The 16,504-nt window shown below is 42.7% G+C and overlaps 1 protein-coding gene across 1 annotated transcript in view; it reads left to right on the plus strand.

The window, feature by feature from the left end:
• The window catches only part of SPG21 (SPG21 abhydrolase domain containing, maspardin), a gene marked incomplete in the record, with an annotated part of 640,586 nt that overhangs the window by 371,277 nt on the left and 252,805 nt on the right, over positions 1–16,504 (plus strand). Inside the window, 1 exon segment of the mRNA XM_044078676.1 lies at positions 4,972–5,052. Coding sequence (XP_043934611.1) covers positions 4,972–5,052 — 81 coding nt within the window.

Consider the following 16,504-nt stretch of genomic DNA (forward strand, 5'->3'; position numbering starts at 1 on the left):
ACCTGGTTCAAGGCTCCTGAGAGCACCCCAGCACTATCAGGTTTTACCTCATATCATGCCCGCCCCAAAATCCGGACAATACCAAGAAAGGAGGGGTATCCATATTCATCAAGGACACCCACACCTCAAGACTGGTGGCAACGCACGATGCATCGGAGACCATCCAGGTGCAATTAACTATAGGCAAGACTGCTCTGCAAATTGTAGCATGTTACAGGCCACCCTCACAAACTCAGGAACCTCACATGGCCTTCCTGAAAACACTAGAGGGATAAATGTATCACCAAACACCATCATACTAGGTGACTTCAATTACCCTAATATAGACTGGGAACACTACTCAAGCCCAAACACCCTAGCCCAAAAGTTCCTGGAATTCATAAACTCAAATGCCATGGAACAACTAGTCACCATCCCACAAGAGGAGATAACTTGTTAGTGCATATGCTCCTCAAGTTGGGTGTGCGATGGAAGAGAAAGAGAAATTTTGGAGTGAGTTGGATGAAGTTGTGGTGAGGTACCCAAGGGTGAGAGACTAGTGATTGGAGCAGACTTTAATGGGCATGTTGGTGAAGTGAACAGAGGGATGAGGAAGTGATAGGTAGGTATGGTGTTAAGGAGAGGAATGCAGAAGGTCAGATGATTGTGGATTTTGCTAAAAGGATGGACATGGCTGTGGTGAATACGTATTTTAAGAAGAGGGTGGAGCATAGGGTGACGTATAAGAGTGGAGGAAGATGCTCACAAGTTGATTATATACTATGTAGGAGGGCCAGTCTTAAGGAGATTGGAGACTGTAAAGTGGTGGCAGGGGAAAGTGTAGTTAAGCAGCATAGATTGGTGGTATGTAGAATGACGTTGGTGATCAAGAAGAGGAGGAGGAATGTGAAAGCTGTGCCAAGGATTAAATGGTGGAAGTTAAAAAAGGGTGATTGTGAAGTGGAGTTTAGGGAAGAGTTAAGACAGGCACTGGGAGGCAGTGGAGAGTTACCGAATTGCTGGGTAACTACAGCAGAACTAGTAAGGGTGACTGCTAGAAAGGTGCTTGGTGTGACATCTGGACAGAGGAAGGAGGACAAGGAGACCTGGTGGTGGAATGCGGAAGTACAGGAGAGTATACAGAGGAAGAGGCTGGCGAAGAAGAAGTGGGATTGTCAAAGAGATGAAGAAAGTAGACATGAGTATAAGGAGATGAGGCGATGGCAAAGAGAGAGGTGGCGAAAGCTAAGGATAGGGCATATGGAGAGTTACGAGAGATTGACACTAAAGAGGGAGAAAAGGACCTGTACCGATTAGCTAGACAGAGGGACAGAGCTGGGAAAAGATGTGCAGCATGTAAGGGTGATAAAGGATAGTGAGGGAAAGGTACTCACAAGAGAGGAGAGTGTGTTGAGTAGATGGAAAGAGTATTTTGAGAGGCTGATGAATGAAGAGAATGAGAGAGAGAGAAGGTTGGATGATGTGGGGATAGTGAATCAGGAAGTGAAACAGATTAGCAAGGAGGAAGTAAGGGCAGCTATGAAGAGGATGAAGAATGGAAAGGCTGTTGGCCCAGATGACATACCAATGGAAGCATGGAGGTGCTTAGGAGAAATGGCAGTGGAATTTCTAACTAGATTGTTTAATGAAATTTTGGAAAGTCAGAGGATGCCTGAGGAGTGGAGAAAAGTGTTTTGGTACTATCTTTAAGAATAAGGGTGATGTGCAGAGCTGCAGTAACTACAGAGGGATAAAACTGATTAGTCACAGCTTGAAGTTCTGGGAAAGAGTAGTGGAAGCAAGGTTAAGAAGGGAGGTGATGATTAGTGATCAGCAGTATGGTTTCATGCCAGGAAAGAGCACTACAGATGCAATGTTTGCTCTGAGACTGTTGATGGAGAAATACAGAGGAGGTCAGAAGGAGTTGCATTGTGTCTTTGTAGACTTGGAGTAAGCATATGACAGGGTGCCTAGAGAAGAGTTGTGGTATTGTATGAGGAAGTCGGGAGTGGCAGAGAAGTAGGTAAGAGTGGTACAGGATATGCAGGGTAGTGTGGCAGTGGGGAGGACTGCTGTGGCGGTGACAGATTCGTTTAAGGTGGAGGTGGGATTACATCAAGGATCAGCTCTGAGTCCTTTCTTATTTGCAGTGGTGATGGACAGGTTGACAGATGAGATCAGACAGGAGGCCCGTGGACTATGATGTTTGCAGATGACATTGTGATCTGTAGTGAGAGTAGGAATCAGGTTGAGGAGACTCTGGAGAGTGGGAGATATGCTCTAGAGAGCAGAGGAATGAGGGTCAGCAGGGCTAAGACAGAATATATGTGTGTAAATGAGAGGGAGGGTAGAGGAATGGTGAGGATGTAGGGAGTAGAGTTGGTAAAGGTGGACGAGTTTAAGTACTTGGGATCAACAGTTCAGAGTAATGGTGAATGTGGAAGAGAGGTGAAGAAGAGAGTACAGGCAGGGTGGAATGGGTGGAGAAGAGTGTCAGGAGTGATTTGTGACAGACGGTATCCGTGAAGAGTGAAAGGGAAGGTCTACAAGAGTGTAGTGAGACCAGCTATGTTATATGGGTTGGAGACAGTGGCATTGACAAAAAGGCAGGAGTCAGAGCTGGATGTGGCAGAGTTAAAGATGTTAAGATTTGCAATCGGTGTGACTAGGATGGATAGGATTAGGAATCGGTATATTAGAGGGTCAGCTCATGTTGGACAGTTTGCAGACAAAGCAAGAGAGACGAGATTACGTTGGTTTGGACATGTGCTGAGGAGGGATGATGGGTATATTGGGAAAAAGATGCTAAGGATGGAGCTGCCAGGTAAGAGGAATAGAGGAAGGCCTAAGATAAGGTTTATGGACGTGGTGAGAGAGGACATGCAGGCGGTTGGTGTGACAGAGCAAGATGCAGAGGATAGGAAGAAATGGAAAGAGATGATCTGGCTGTGGCGAATTTTAATGGGAAAAGCCGAAAGACAATGATGATATATATATATATATATATATATATATATATATATATATATATTTTTATTTTATTTTACATTTGTTGACCGGGCTAGTCTAGCTGGATATATTTCCATTTTCAGTAGAGGCCCGAGGAGAAAAGCTCCACAGAAGTAAAAAATCTATACATACATAAAAATCAACATAGATAACAATAAGCCATTTAGAAAACAGGTTAGTAAAAAACAGCAAACATCTTTAAAACTCTTCTAATAAGTTAGTATAACATTAATTAATTAATACCACACACAGAGAAATTCCAAATAACATCATACAGGAAATAAAAATATTTGGAGATAAAGATACAAAGATAATAAGTAATGAAAGTGGAACAATAAGAGTGGGGTAGGGAAAATAAAGGATTAGAGGCGAAGAAAGCAGGTTGAGAAAGTCAACGGGGAAAGAAGCAGGGAGAGGATGAAAAGGGAGAAGAGAAAAGCTTAGTGGAGAATAGAGTGAAACGAGTAAGAGAGATAGTTTAAGATAAGTAGTAATAGTGGAAAGTTAATCAGGTTTACAACAGGAACAAAGCCAGTGATTTTGGAAGTGTTTAATGTTTTGTTTGAAAAGAGGCAGAGAGGAAATCATTGTTATGTTAGTAGGTAACAAATTCCATTTTGTACGTACAGAATTGGTGAATAGGGAGTTACCAGCAGTGTTATTAGATTTTATCGAAGTAGTCAAGAGTTTACTCGAAGAGCGGAGAGAGTTAAGATTGTTATAGGGGATTATGAGTTGGGAGAGTACAGGAGTGTTTTTTGGTTGGTACAGTATTTTATGGGCCAGAATGAGTTGATGGATAGCGAGATAGTTTTGAATTTCAAGCCAGCCTAGTTGTTTCAGGTTAAGACAATGATGGGTTCTGTAGGGGTTACCAGTAGCGAAGCGAGCAATGCTATTGTAGCATGTAGCTAATTTGTTAAGGTTGTTTTTCTTGAGGTTGGTAAAGATGGGTGAGGCATAAAGAAGAGTAGAAATAAGATGGGAGTGAGCGATCTTAGTTCTAGTAGCTGGTGTAAGAAATGGTCTAATTCGATACAAGGATCCTATTTTTCTGTTTACTAGTTTTATAGAGTTGTTAATATGTTGGTCAAAAGAGAGATTATTATCAATGGTAATACCTAACAGTTTAGTTGTAGAGTCAGGTGAGATGAAACTAGCATTGTTAGAGGAGATATTAAAGTTTAAGGGGGAGGTCCTGGAAGTGCGGGTAAAGAGAAGAAGTTTAGTTTTTTTGGCATTTAGTAAGAGGAGATGACTGGAGAACCATGTTTCCACGGTATTAAAGACATTTTGGGTAAGAGAGATCAGTTCTGAAGTGGAAGATGCTGAGCAGATGAGTAGAATCATCAGCATATTGAATGCATGTAGCTTGAGGGATTATTGTTTGAAGATCATTAATGAAGAGGGAAAAGAGAAGTGGGCCAAGGATAGAGCCTTGAGGAACTCCTATGGAAACAGGCAAGAAAGAGGAAATGTGGTTATCCCATAGAACTGCCTGTTTTCTATTTGTGAGATATGACTTAAACCATGTAATGGCTGAGGAATCAAAGGAGAGAGATTCAAGATTCTTAAGTAATAAAGTGTGGTTGACCATATCAAATGCTTTAGAGAGGTCAATGAAGAGGGCAGAAGAGAGTAAGTTGTTGTTACGGTTCTGATTAATAGTGTCTACAAAGGAAAGCAAGGCAGTAGTAGTACTGTGATGTGGTCTAAAACCATGTTGACAGTCTGCTATAATATTGTGAAGAGAGAGATATTGTACAAGTTGATGATGAATACATTTTTCCAGAATATATGTATGTATGTATATATATATATATATATATATATATATATATATATATATATATATATATTTCTACATATAAGTGAAAGGAATTTCACTTTCAAATGTCAGTAATGTTTGTTGAAATGTGTCTTAACTGATTGTATTTTGGATGTTTTGGTCATATACAAAATTAATGTGTTTAATCTTAACAGCTCCAGTATCCAGTATATTGGGATCTCTTTGAATTCTGTGATGGTTTCCGGAAACTTCTTGACCACCTCCAACTTGATAAGGTCAGTGCTGTGTTGCAGTAGTGTACCAGAATGTGTATATTCTGGAAGAGACTACACTGCAAGACTACTGTAGTGTGTGTTGAATGCTGTAGTCTGCTGTTTGTTAAACTGTAGTGTCAACCCTGCATTTAATTGATATTAGTATGTTAAATTTTTCTTGAAAAGCATTTGAAAGATAAAAAAAAAAGAAACTTCTTATTTTGATAGTCACACTTCCAACTGTTTGCCCTTCCTTATCACTGTTGCAGTATTCCTTACTAAAGGGATATCCTGCCAAGGATAACGAAATGTCAAGCCAGCATACCAAAGCTTTAGCTCCTTCCAGGAATCATAGGTCAGATGTGTATACCTTACACCTACGATGCAGGACATACAAGTGACAAATCCTCAGAACAGCTTTGCCGCCAGTCCAAATGCTACTTTTATACTTTGGTCTGCAGTTAGGCATTGTGTGGCTACAGCTACTGAGCCTTCAAAAGAGAAGTGCCCCTTTGGGGTGTTTTCCTTTTTTCTTTGCATTATTTTACCTTGTACATGTCATCCAGGAAGGGCAAATTTGAGTGTAAGATGCAGGTTCCCCATAAAATAGGCATGAGAAGGGCCTTTATTTGTCTTGGTGCTGCCAGTGACCGTACTTGTGAGATTTGGCAGTCTTTCATAACAAAGGATGTTCGTGTTGCACTGCTGCAGTCATTACACTTGGGTTATCCTGCCGTCAGTCGGCCAGAGTTCCAAAGTCTTGGTCTGGCGTTGATTGCTGTCGCTTCTTCCCTGACGTCAGTGACCCAGGGGGTATATAAGATGCATCCAACGCCATTTTCTTCAGTCTTTCTTGCCACGCAGTGCCCGAAGCAGAAGCAGTTCGCAAGTGCCGGTCGGCCGACTCTTGAGATTTTCGAAGTCAAATTTCAGATCCAAAGTCTTCAATAAAGCTAAGTACCCCGTTGGGGAAACTTTTTTTCTTGCCTCAGACCGATGTCAGAAAAAGTTAATAATTGTATTTCTTGTGGAAAGCAAGTACCTCGTAAGGACTTCCACTCTTACTGTATTCCATGCTTATGTGATCATGACGTCACTAGTTGTCGGTTTTGTGCTAGATTTAACAAAGGCACTATAAAAAGACGTTTTGTTTTTGCTTTGCACTACTTTGGCCGAAGTTTCAATTATACTATGCCGTTGGATCAACCGACTACCTCAATACCGAAAAAACGCAAAGACGAGGAAAAAACAGGCATCCAAGGTCCAAAACAGACGACAAAACCTCTTCTAGGCCAGTCGCCGGTTCTCAGTGAGGCGCTTTCGCAGCCCCTGACACCTGCTACTTCAGAGCCACAGGCCGCTTCCGACTCCCACGTGGAGACAACTAGGCCTCTGAAAACTCAAGATATCGGGCCTACGGAAACTAATCCCTCAGATGGGTCCGGAGCCGCTGAGCAGGCATCTGCTTCTGAGGGTGTTTTCAGACCTTCACAACTTACCATTAAAACAACAGCCGAGACAAAGGTACCATTAAAGACAAAGAAACAAGTACAGCATTCTCCTGGACAGTCCTCCATGCCTAAGAAACAGATGCTTAAAATGGCCGAAGACCTCATTACTCTAATCAGGGGTTCCCATCCCCCTCCTGAGGAAAGGCCTAGGCAGGATACGAACTATGATTCCTCTGATCAGGTTTCCATTTCCTGTGATTCCTCTTCAGACCAGGGATACTCTCTACCCCCCTATGAGGACTCTGATGCTGAAGAATCTATCCCTTCAGCCTCTCCTCCTGAGGATTATTCTTTTGGGGAAAGCTTACATACCATGAGGGAGCATTTCCATTGGGAAAGTCAGGATTACTCAGAATCCAAGAAAAGGCTTGGGGATTTCCTTTTATTGCTTCAACACAGGCCGCTGGCTATTCCGCCTGTGCTAGACATTGTGGATTATGTGTTCGCTGAATCCGGCTCATCTCCTGATTCTTTGCCCCCTGCTCCAGCCAAGCCAGATAGGTATTAGAGTCCCTGACTCTCACAAGTTTCTTTACAAAAACCCTTCTGCTGATCCAGAAACTATTTCCCAGGGCCCAAAAGGGGTTAAGGCTTCCATTGCAAAAAATCCAGTACCCTCTGACAGATTCCAGAGCTTTGGGATAGATGGGGGGAAGAAAGTATACACTTCTGCAACTTTAGCAGTAAGAGCTTTAAATTGCCAGTTTCACATGCTTAAGTACCAACAGTATTTAATGGCTCAGTTAAAACAGAAAATGCTTGCAAGCTCAGAAGCTCCTGATTGTAAAGAAATGCAGGATTTATTACATGCAGTTGAACAGGTGGGAAAACATACTCTGCAATGTGGTTTTGATTCTTTAGAGGCCTCTTGTAGAGCCGCAGTTACAGGCTCTGATTCGAAGACATGCTTGGTTAAAAGAACAGAGTTTACCTGATCATGTTAAGGCAAAAGTATTGGATGCTCCTTTACAGCATGATGCCTTGTTTGGTTTTAAGGCAGAAGAGGTGTTAAAGAAAATGGAGGATAAAGCTAAATCTATGCAAACAGTCAAGGATTTCTTACAGGTACAGCCACCTCGGTTTAGCAGAAATTGGCCAACAAAGAATTGGTCCTTTCCAGTGTCAGACAGGCCACAGAGAGGCAGATACAGATGCCCAAGAGGCAGATCTCAACCCCAAGGCTCAAACAGATGACAGTGGGGCACCTCAACCCCAAAAGGAGGTGAGGACAAGTCTCAACCTTACAGGAAACAGTCACAGTGACTTCCCCTTTGTACGCCAAGCACGCCCCTTTTGGAAGCCCCCTTAGGGGGAAAACTAGCACTTTTTTCTCAAAACTGGCAAACAATCACCCAAGACAAATGGGTTCTGAATTTTGTGTCTCAAGGTTACAGGTTCCACTTTCGTACTTTACCAAGGCTAAAAGGAATGCTAGACCTGCCACAAAATCAGTGGGCAGAGGCACAAAAACAAATTTCAGCTTTCATAGACATGAGAGCTATTCAAAAAGTACCACGACAGGAACAAGGACAAGGATTTTACTCGAGACTCTTCCTGGTCCCCAGAAAGGACAAGGCCTGGAGGCCCATACTGGACCTTTCAATTCTGAATATTCCAAAATTCAAAATGTTGACATTACAGCAGCTTCTACCCATGCTGGGCAAGAAGGCTTGGCTTGTTACTTTGGACCTCAGAGGCATACCTGCATGTCCCTATCAGACAAAATTGCAGAAGATACCTCAGATTCAAAGCTGGTACAATGCACTACTAATTCTCTGCACTGCCCTTTGGCTTATCTACTGTGCCCAGGGTCTTCACAAAGTGCCTGGCACCAGTAATTGCATTTTGCAGACAAAAAGGAATTCAAATATATCCATACCTGGACGACTGCCTCATTCAAGCAGAGACAAAGGACATTCTTCTACAGCATGTGAAGTTTGTAAAAAGGTTGCTAATTTCTCTAGGGTACACAGTAAACGAAAAGAAGTCAAAACTAGTGCCCTCGCAGCAGATTATATTCCTGGGTGCCAGCTTAAATACAATGGCCCAGATGGCTTACCTCACGCCAGACAAACAAGTTCAACTAGCTCAATATTTTCAATTACTGGCAAAAAAGTCCCATCTCCCTGCAAGAAAAATTCTGCAGGCCCTGGGATTCATGGCATCCTGCATACTACTAATACCATATGCCAGACTGCATATGAGGAAATTACAATGGTACCTAAAAAGTGTTTGGACTCAACATTCTCACAGTTTAGAAGCAGTAATACCAATGATTCCCTGCCTACAACAGGAGTCTCGATGGTGGGCACAGGCATGTCACCTAAACAAGGGTCAACCTTTTACCCAACCCACAGCCCAGCAAACTCTAACAGATGCTTCGGATTACGCCTGGGGAGCACACATTGCAGGAAAATGCATTCAGGGCAAGTGGGCCACAGACCAGATGCATCTTCACATCAATCAAAAAGAGATGTTGGCTGTTCAAAATGCCCTAACAGCTTTCAAGGACTTTCTGCATCCAGGACAATTATTACTAAAGACAGACAACACCACAGTAATGTGGTACATAAACAAGCAAGGGGGCACTCATTCTTATCCCCTATGCAGGCAAGCCATGACCTTGTGGAACACAGCTCTAACATATCAAGTTCACCTGCAAGCACAATTCCTGCTAGGAAAGAAAAATACTCTGGCAGACTATCTAAGCAGAAATATCCTGGACCCTCCCGAATGGAAATTGAATCCACAAATCTTCAGCATGTTAATGCAAAAATGGTGATCCCCAGACCTAGAACTTTTTGCCTCCCCACTGAATTGCCAACTACAAAGATTCTGCAGAAGGACTTATCACAAACAAGCATGGAAAGTGGATGCTCTTTTGTTCAGCTGGAAAAACCTGAAAGTTTATGCCTTCCCGCCACTGCCTCCCCTTTCAAAGGTACTCCTAAAAGCCAGACAAGAAAAACCACAGATGATCCTGATTGCTCCAGACTGCCAATGCCAGCACTGGTACCCTACTTAAGGAACTTGGCTCAAGTGCAGCAGTGTGAACACTCGAACATGTACATTTATGGTAGGTACAAAACTGTACTTTTTGCACAGCAGGTCTGTCTTCCCTTTCTTTTTAGAAAACCAGTGACTGAAGCTTCTGGCTCAGGGTTCCATGGCTTCCAAATTCTCCTGTCTCAAAGTTCAGCCATCACTTAAGAAATAAGAAAAAAATACATAATGATTCTTCTTCAGTCTAGCCTCCTCTGGACATCTCTGACAGGTTGGATGAAGAGCCAGTGGACCTTATGGTTCCTCAGACAACCACCTTTGTTCCAACCCAGTTGGAGGCTGACATGGGTCTGCCTACCCACACTTTCACTTAAGCTATGCCTGTGTCTGCTTTGGAAGAGTGGGAACCGCAGCTAATTGAGGGGCCTAGGGGGATTCCCTATATTCTGGTTAGGGAGGAAGTCCCTGATTTCCTTCTTGAAATTAGGCAAGGGACTGACTCTCTCTCCCCACCCCATGTTTGTTGGTGTTGATTTTCCTTTGAAAAAACAGAAAACCAGACGTGGCTGTAGCTAAGGATCCACACAGTGACAGGATTTCACTCAGGGTGTTTTCAAGGCCCATATGGTTTTGAAGCCCCCTCAGGGGTTTTCCTGCTCCTTCCCATATTCCCTGATAGTCTTCTCCTAAAAGACCTAGAGATTCTTATTCCTGTGAGGGGGAGGTGGACTTGGATTCTGGAGAGGAGACTGTGGCATACTCCTGGCAAATTCAATCCTTTGGGGTCTGGGGTCTGAGAAATAAGATTCCGTTTCTCCTGATTTCCCTCATTGAAGAGTTTCCTTTTGGAGACACTATTTTTCACATGATTGAATTTTTTAAATGGTAATGTTCCCAGATTTCTGATGTTCAAAAAAGGTGTTATGACTTTCCACTGAGTGATTCCTCTCTACCTTCAGAAGTTCTTCCCGTCTTGTATGCTCTTTTGCACATTTCTTCTGCCTCTGAGGCTTCTGGCTCCCAGGCCCCTGCTCCAAAGAAGCCTGACGAAGGTTCTGTAAAGTTCCTGAGGCCACATGTGTTTATATAAAAGCCTTTCTGACCCTTCAGTAATTTCCCTGTGTGAAAAAAATGAAAGGCTGCCAGCCCAGCTAGATAGAATTTTGTAGATAATTGTATGTCATTGTAAATATTAATATAATCCACATTTTACAAATGTAAGAAAACTAAATATAAGAAAAACTGTTATATGTTCGGAACCTTAAAACTGTAACCACAGTGCACCCTGCTTGGTAGAAAGTTGATAAAGTAAAGTATATTATGACTGTTTAATCTCAAGGCTCTGAGACAGGATGGCTGGATGAAGGAATTATTTCTATTGTTTTGAGACCAGAGTTAATTGCTAGATTTTACATTTTTATTGTGGCTTTCTGACCAGGTGCAAGCTTACTAAGAAATGTAAATTTAGATTTTCTGGTAGCCTGGGAACCAGATAAGTGTCAAGAATGATGTAATCTAAAATGAGTCAGCAGTGATGTATTATCAATTTAAGAGATCTCTGAGAGAAAGAGACTGCGTTTTGCATTTATCTTCAGAACTGACATCACCAGCACTCTGCCTTTGTTCTGTATGTAAGTTATTTAGAACATTATACTAGCTGTTTTCTATGTTTGTCAGACCATTCTACATTATTATTGTAAGCATTTTCCTTTGTCTGAACTCTTGACTAGCACTGTGTTGAATTGAGATTTGTCTTGTTTTTATTTATTATTAAATATTTTCCTTTACCAATACCTTCAACATAAAAAGGAACCCTCAGAAAACCCCATCCCTAAACCAGCTTCTAAACCAATATTCTGCAAATTGCCCTCTATGCTCATCCAATACAACCCTGCTCTGCATAAGCAAAGCCAGTAACACTGCAGGGAAAAGTCTATTCTCCTACACCATTGCTAGGGAATGGAATAACCTCCCCCAAAGTATCTCCTCTGCACCGTCCATCTCGCTTTTCAAGACATCACTAAAGTCACACCTCTTGCAATCATGGCTCTGTCCCTGTATCACATGAAATATTTTCTGCTCTCCTCTGAACTTGCCACACCTCATCTCCTCACGGTTTACCTCAGCTATTCTGTACTACTCAAATATTCCCCTTCAGGAACTGCTATCCTACAAACTATTTCTCACGCTATGACATATCTCCCAAATAACATTATTTTCCAGATTCCATTCCTTCATTGTTATGCTTTGTACTACCAATACAGAATTCAACATTTTGCTATCTATATACCAAGCTTGCTCAAATCAAACTAGGGTATGAAAAATCTCCTTGATTGTATATATGCCACTGTATAGAAATTTTCTGTCATTCGTGGATTATGTGTTGTCATATGGAGCTCTGATTGTATATATGCCTCTGTACAGAATTTTTTTTGTCATTTATTGTATTTGTACCGTTATGTTATGGAGCTTTTCTCCCCGGGCCCCCGCTGTAAATGGACCTTGTTCCAGTCGGACTTTCCCAGTAAATGTAAAATAAAATAAAAAAATTGTAAACCTTTCAACTGCGGCTGTTTGAGTAGAAATAATTTAAGCTCTAGAGTACATTGCATGTATATAGTGATACTCTCCAAGCCACTCCAATAAGCTTTGCTGTTAGTCATACTAATTGGATAGTAATAATGGACAGTAAAATTGGACACCCTTTGGTAAGGGCCTTATTAGTAGCTGATATTAGGGGTTCTGGTGGCACTGAATTACTACCATATAGCCTGGACAGAAGGGGCATATCTAGTGAACCTGTGCCAGCCTTCCGCAGGAGTGTCTGTGTGGATGTATATAAGTCATATCAAAGTGTGTGTGTGTCAGATACTTGGGCAAGGACACGAAGCACTGGTTGGACAGAGGGAGTGCTGGGAGGACTTGCCTTGGAACCCTGGCTAAGGACTCCACTCTCGCTGTGCCAGTGGCGAGTCTTATTGGGGATCTGGAGAGAAAGGGAGAAACCAGCCCCATCTTGACTGTGATCTCTGTGCTCATAGTGGAAATTGTACTTTACTGTGTGTGTGTGTGTGTGTGTGTGTGTGTGTGTGTGTGTGTGTGTGTGTGTGTGTGTGTGTGTGTGTGTGTGTTTGTTATCCTTCCCAATGTGCACACCCCCACTGGTGTTAGTGGTAAATATTGAGGCTGTTTGATACTGGAGCAGTGCATGAGTGCCGCATATTAATTTGTGGGATATCCACATCAAATATTTGTTTAATTGTGGTGAGTTAGCCACATCATATACTAATTGGCATGTAGTGGTGCGGATAGTGAATTCCTTTAGCTTGTGGACAGTGATCACCGAAGGTGTTTTTGTACTCTGAATCAGCCACACAGTGAATATTCAGAGTTCAGTTCACAATTGTTTTATTTATTTTGTTAGCTTTGTTAGTCAGGGAGAGCAGGCAAGCATGTCAGCAGAGGAATACGGTAAACTGACAAGGAGTCAGTTGGCTAAGATGTGCCAGGCTAAAGGAATGGTGCATGGAAACCTGACTAAAGCAGACATGATTGCAGGTTTGTCACAGCTGCATCAACAAATTGCAGTCAGGAGGACGATCAGACTAGCCGTGGAGATATACAACACTCAGAGAATGGACAGCTTAATCTTTCTGCATAGGATTAAAAATCCATCTGAAGCTAGAGAGACTTGAGTTGCAGGCCAGGTGTTTGGAAATGGAAGCTGAGGAGAAAAGGAGAGGCAGAGGCAGCACAAAAAGGAGATGCTGACTCTTCACTAGAGTCATGGAGGTAATGAGAAAGGGAGTAGCCGGACCCCAGAAGCACAAATTGTCTGCAAATTTCTTCCGCAGTTTACAAAGGGGGATACTTTTGATAGTTTCATTCATATGTTTTGAGAGGGTATGTAAACAGTATGATTTTGACCAAAGGCTCTTGGTACAGTTCCTGACCCCCTTACTCCATGGTAAAGCTGTAACTGTGTTGTCTAAACTTCCTAATCGTGAATTTTTTGTGTATACTGCTAATAATTGTCTGTTAGAATTTTTTAAGTTAACAGCTGAAGCCTATAGGAAAAAGTTTGGTGAACACAAATGCAAGGCAGATGTGTGTGTGAATGAACTGAGCACTTGTTTTCATAGGTGGGTGAGTGGATGTCTGTCTGAGGGGATGTCAGGTCACCACATCTGAAGGGCTGGCAGACTTTTTGGTGCGGGAACAAGCCCTTAGCACTTTGCCTGAGGACATGAGGATCTGGTTAGCTGATAGACAGTGTGCTACTTCAGATGCGTTTGGGAAGAAGGGAGACCTATACCTAGCAAGTCCCTGACTCTCACAAATTCCTATATAAAAGCCCTGTTGCTGACCCAGAAACCATTTCCCAGGGTCCCAAAGGGGGTTAAGGCCTCTATTGCTAAAAATCCTGTTCCTCTGAAAGGGATTCTAGAGCACTAGACAGATGAGGAAAGAAAATATATATTCCTCAGCTACTCTAGCTATGAGGGCCTTAAATTGTCAGTTTCACATGCTGAAATATCAACAATATTTGATGTCTCAATTAAAACAAAAAATGATCACACCTACAGAGCAGCCTGATTACAAGGAAATGCAAGATTTGTTGCATGCAGCTGAACAAGTGGGAAAACCTACTTTGCAATGTGGATTTGATTCATTGGAAGCTTCTTTGTAGAGCAGCAGTGACAGGGTCCGTCATACGTCGGCATGCTTGGTTAAAAGAACAAACTTTACCTGATCATGTGAAAGCAAAATTATTGGATGCACCTTTACAGCAGGATGTTTTATTTGGTGTAAAAGCAGAAGAGGTTTTAAAGAAAATGGAGGATAAGCAAAATCTATGCAGACGGTCAAGGATTTTTTACAGGTTCAACCCCCTCATTTCAGCAGAAATTGGCCAACCAAAAACTGGTCCTTTCCAGCTTCTGACAGACCACAGAGGGGCAAATACAGACGCCCAAGGGGCAGAGATCAGCCACAAGGCTCTTACAAGCCTCGACAATGGGGTGCCACAACCCAGAAAGGAGGAGACACTGGTCTCAATCTACCAGAAGACAAACGCAATGACTTACCCCTCACTGCCAAGCAAATTCCTCTTGGCAGCTCCCTTGGGAGGAAAACTAACACTTTTTGCAGACAACTGGGGCATCATCACAAAAGACAAATGGGTACTAAATATTGTCTCTCAAGGAAACAGATTCCACTTTCACACTTTACCAAGGATAAAAGGAATGCCAAACCTGCCACCATATCAATGAGCAGAGGCTCAAAAACAAATTACAGCTCACATGGACATGAGAGCCATTCAACAGGTTCCTACACAGGAGCAGGGACAAGGATTTTACTCGAGACTCTTTCTAGTTCCCTGGAAGGACAAAGCTTGGAGACGCATTCTGGACCTCTCCATTCTAAACACATATCTCGAAGTACCCAAATTCAAGATGCTAACATTACGGCAACTTCTTCCCATGCTGGGCAAGAAGACTTGGCTAGTAACGTTGGACCTCAAGGAGGCATACCTGCATGTCCCTATCAGACAAGATTGCAGAAGATACCTCCGATTTTATAGCAGGTTCAACTCATTACCAATTCTCTGCACTGCCCTTTGGCTTATCTACTGTGCCCAGGGTCTTCACAGATTGCCTGGCACCAGTAATTGCATACTGCAGACAAAGAGGAATTCAAATATATCCATACCTGGACGACTGCTTTATTCAAGCAGAAAGCAAGGACATTCTTTTAAAGCATCTGGCGTTTGTCAAAAACCCATTAAGTTGCCTAGGGTACACAGTAAACGAAAAGAAGTCAAAACTAGTGCCCCTCACAAGACATAATATTCCTGGGTACCAGCTTAAATACAACGGCCCAGATGGCTTATCTCATGCCAGACAAGCAAGGACAACTGACTTGGTACTTCAAAATGATGGCAACAAAGACCCAACTCCGTGCAAGAAAAATTCTGCAGGCCTTGGGATTCATGGCATCTTGCATACTACTAATACCATATGCAAAACTGCATATGAGGAAATTACAATGGTACCTGAAAAGCGTATGGACTCAACACAGCCACAGCTTGGAAACCGTAATACCACTCATTCCCTGCCTTCAACAGGAGTTTCTATGGTGGGCTCAGGCATGTCACCTCAACAAGGGTCAGCCTTTTACCTTACCAACAGCCAGGCAAACTATAACAACGGATGCATCGGATTATGCCTGGGGAGCGCACATGGCAGGACAGTGTATTCAGGGCAAATGGTCTGTAGATCAAAGGCATCTACATATCAATCAAAAAGAGATGCTAGCTGTACAAAATGCTCTAACCGCTTTCAAGGACCTCCTACATCCAGGACAACTACTAATAAAGACGGACAACACCACAGTGATGTGGTACATAAACAAGCAAGGGGGGCACACATTCCTACCCCCTATGCAGGCAAGCAGTGACCTTGTGGAACACAACACTGACCTACCAAGTTCAACTACAAGCACAATTCCTGCCAGGAAAGAAAAACACATTGGCAGACAATCTAAGCAGAAACATCATAGATCCTCACGAGTGGAAACTAGATCCACAAGTATTCACAATGAAAACTCAAAAATGGGGGAGCCCAGACATAGATCTGTTTGCCTCCCCCCAAAAATACCAACTACAGAAATTTTGCACAAGGACATACCACACACTGGCTTGGAAAGTGGACTCCCTCTCATTCAGTTGGAAAACATTAACAGTGTATGCCTTTCCTCCACTGCCTCTTCTGGCAAAGGTGCTGCTGAAAGCCAGATTAGAGAGGCCACAAATGATACTCATTGCTCCAGACTGGCCACGCCAACACTGGTATCCGATATTAAGGAACATGGCTCAAGGCCCACCATGGATTTTACCTCAAATTCCTCACCTGCTCACTCAGCAAAACCATCAGATCCTACACAGCCAGCTCAAGACC

The sequence above is a fragment of the Protopterus annectens genome, chromosome 7.part1, assembly GCF_019279795.1.
Source record: "Protopterus annectens isolate FY-2018-M chromosome 7.part1, PAN1.0, whole genome shotgun sequence".
Classification (NCBI taxonomy): Eukaryota; Metazoa; Chordata; order Ceratodontiformes; family Protopteridae; genus Protopterus; species Protopterus annectens.